At 40.8% G+C, this 2,500-nt stretch overlaps 1 protein-coding gene across 7 annotated transcripts in view; it reads left to right on the plus strand.

Moving 5' to 3' along the window:
- Positions 1-2,500, plus strand: part of LOC138022458 (polycystin-1-like protein 2) — a 77,920-nt gene that overhangs the window by 60,085 nt on the left and 15,335 nt on the right. For all 7 annotated transcript variants that reach the window (XM_068869592.1, XM_068869591.1, XM_068869595.1 and 4 more), the window contains 3 exons: positions 1-44; positions 894-1,091; positions 2,032-2,298. The exon at positions 1-44 is cut by the window's left edge and continues 82 nt beyond it. In XM_068869592.1, the coding sequence (XP_068725693.1) occupies positions 1-44; positions 894-1,091; positions 2,032-2,298 (509 nt within the window). The remainder of the gene's footprint in view (positions 45-893; positions 1,092-2,031; positions 2,299-2,500) is intronic.

Below are 2,500 nucleotides of genomic sequence, written 5' to 3' on the forward strand. Positions count from 1 at the left end.
ATGTAATCACCGAAATACCTGGAGAGGTGAACACAGGGGCACAGGTATTAATAGTCGAAGGGAAAGACACTGAAAAAAGTAAAGGAAATTTTTGGAATTAACAAAAGGAGGCTTCAAATATAAGCTTGTACTAAATTCGAACCAACGTTGCTGTGGTGAACAGGGGTGAGGTGTGGGAGGGACTCAAATCTCTTCCCATTTTGGCCTAAGGCGGAACATGCTGGTTTTGCAACTAAATTCTCCTCCTCTAATTTTTTGTTCGCCCTACCGGAGAGTGATATTTTGTATTTTGTTAGTCTTTGCATTGCAAATCTGAGTTTTTTCCTTCTCTATCTCTCCCCCTCCCCCTTCCCCCTTCTCCCCTCCCCTCCCCCCCCCCCCTCCCCTCTCTCTCTCTCTCTCTCTCTCTCTCTCTCTCTCTCTCTCTCTCTCTCTCTCTCTCTCTCTCTCTCTCTCTCTCTCTCTCTTCTTGCTTTATTGCGGTAACTGCTTACTCGCTGGGCGCTTGAACGTACCTCTCTCTTTCTCTTTCTCTGACTCTCTTTTTGCTTTATTGCGGTAACTGCTTACTCGCTGCGCGCTTGAACGTACCTACTTCAGTTGCATATACCAGAAATCCCTGTTCACCTCCTGATTACTTCGGGTACAACATGTAAACGTCTGAAAAAGTATGGTTGTCGATGAAGGGCACAGCATCCAGGCTTACATGTCCACCCGCTATTTTTCAACCTATTTCTTTGTGAAGTCACTTACTTAAGCACTGTACTATCATTTTCACTGTGTGCGATCGCTCACCAATATAAATGAATGTACAAGTCTTTGGTTTTTTCGTTGTATTATTTATTTTCAATATACACCCTGATGATCTTGACATCATTTGCTTTTTTAAAAAGGAAAGGGCTTTAGAGTTATTTGAACGCATGGCCGACATAATGAAAACAGAATCGAAGGGCAAAACGGGGTTTGCAGAAATCAAGGAGGTTGGCACTTCATTACTTAGTGGAATTGCAAACGTGATAGTAGCCTCTGCAAGTTTAGCCAAAGACACAAAGGAAACAGGGATTGCAGGAAACGACACTCAATATGAAGGAGTAAGCATTATTAGAGATATTTAAGGTGTCATTTACGCATAATGCAATATTACAATTTTTCATTTTTTTATGCATTCCACCGAGCAATAGTGAATAGATAAACATTGAGCGCACTGAAACGTGCTTGGGCGATTTTTAACAGAGAATGGTAAAATGAAATCTAAAGAATCTTTTTTGGCAAGAAACTCACATAACCAGACTTTTCTAATTCTCGTTGTGCATGGGTCAAGCTAAGTTGTTTCTATCGTTTAGTTTATTCGAGATGTCTAATCTTGCTGTTCAAGAGCTCTTAAAAGCTCGTCAACAGCAAAAGCGGCCTTTGTTGCCTCTCTTCAGATGCCGGGGTGAAACGCCGCCACCTCCGAAGTCGCAATGTTATGCGAAGTATGAGATGCGCGGTGCCGGCAAAACAAGGGAATCACCTTAAGCTCTGTAATAACACTGGGTTAAGAAACAGCTGAAAATTTAAGGTGTCTCTAAGAAAGGTCTACGAAACAATTGCTTGAAGTTTTCCACATTATTGCGAGGTGATCACTTCTCCCTTAAATCGCTTTTATCGCCACGGAGAATTCTCGTACAATTTCCGTCTTTGTGTTGATACGACTATTTATCAAAATGATGAAGTAAGTTTACCGTAAATATTTAGTTAATTAGTAAAGTTTTTGGGGCAATTTACAGGCATTTATTGTTTCTCTGGACATAAGGTATTATAAAGTTAAAGAGAAAGATAAGAGAGAACTTTGTGACACTTATCAAAATCGATTTGCATGTTATCTTCCACACGGTAAAGAACCAAAAAAAAAAGGCTTCGAAATATTAATCACAACCCGGGTTGCCGCTGACGTTATTTCGAACAACCTTGATCACACGTTTAGCCCTCTTCGTGCAACTCTCCGAATCTGATGGAGTCATTTGCGATTTTCTTACTTTCTAATTTCAGGCAAAAAAGCGAACTCTTCATCTTCATAATCTAATTGATGACGTTGGAACTTACATGCTAAGAAAGATTCTCGCTGGCGATGATCCTTCTAAGGCCAACACGCCCAACTGTAACTTAACATTAAAGAAAGTTCTCCTTGAAGAGTTTAACCTTAGTAAAGAAGCCATTTCAAACAACGATGTTAGTTTTACTTTACCAACTCTTGATAAGATGGGGATTGGTTACGAGACCAATGGAACAGAGAAGTATTCATCCATTGATGTAAAGGTACGTTTTCGTGAATTTCTTGACAGGTAGATCCTTGGACCCTTATCAAAAAAACGTCCCTCCTTTAGTAACGTATGGGTCGGACTATCTTTTGCTATCTTAACAGCCTGAGTCGGTGTCGGAGTAATTGAGCAGCCGAACTTCTGGAGCTAATAGACAGTTTTAGCACCGAGGACGAGTGCGACTACGAGAACGAGTTTAG

Source organism: Montipora capricornis, chromosome 10, assembly GCF_036669925.1.
Source record: "Montipora capricornis isolate CH-2021 chromosome 10, ASM3666992v2, whole genome shotgun sequence".
In the NCBI taxonomy this organism is placed as follows: domain Eukaryota; kingdom Metazoa; phylum Cnidaria; class Anthozoa; order Scleractinia; family Acroporidae; genus Montipora; species Montipora capricornis.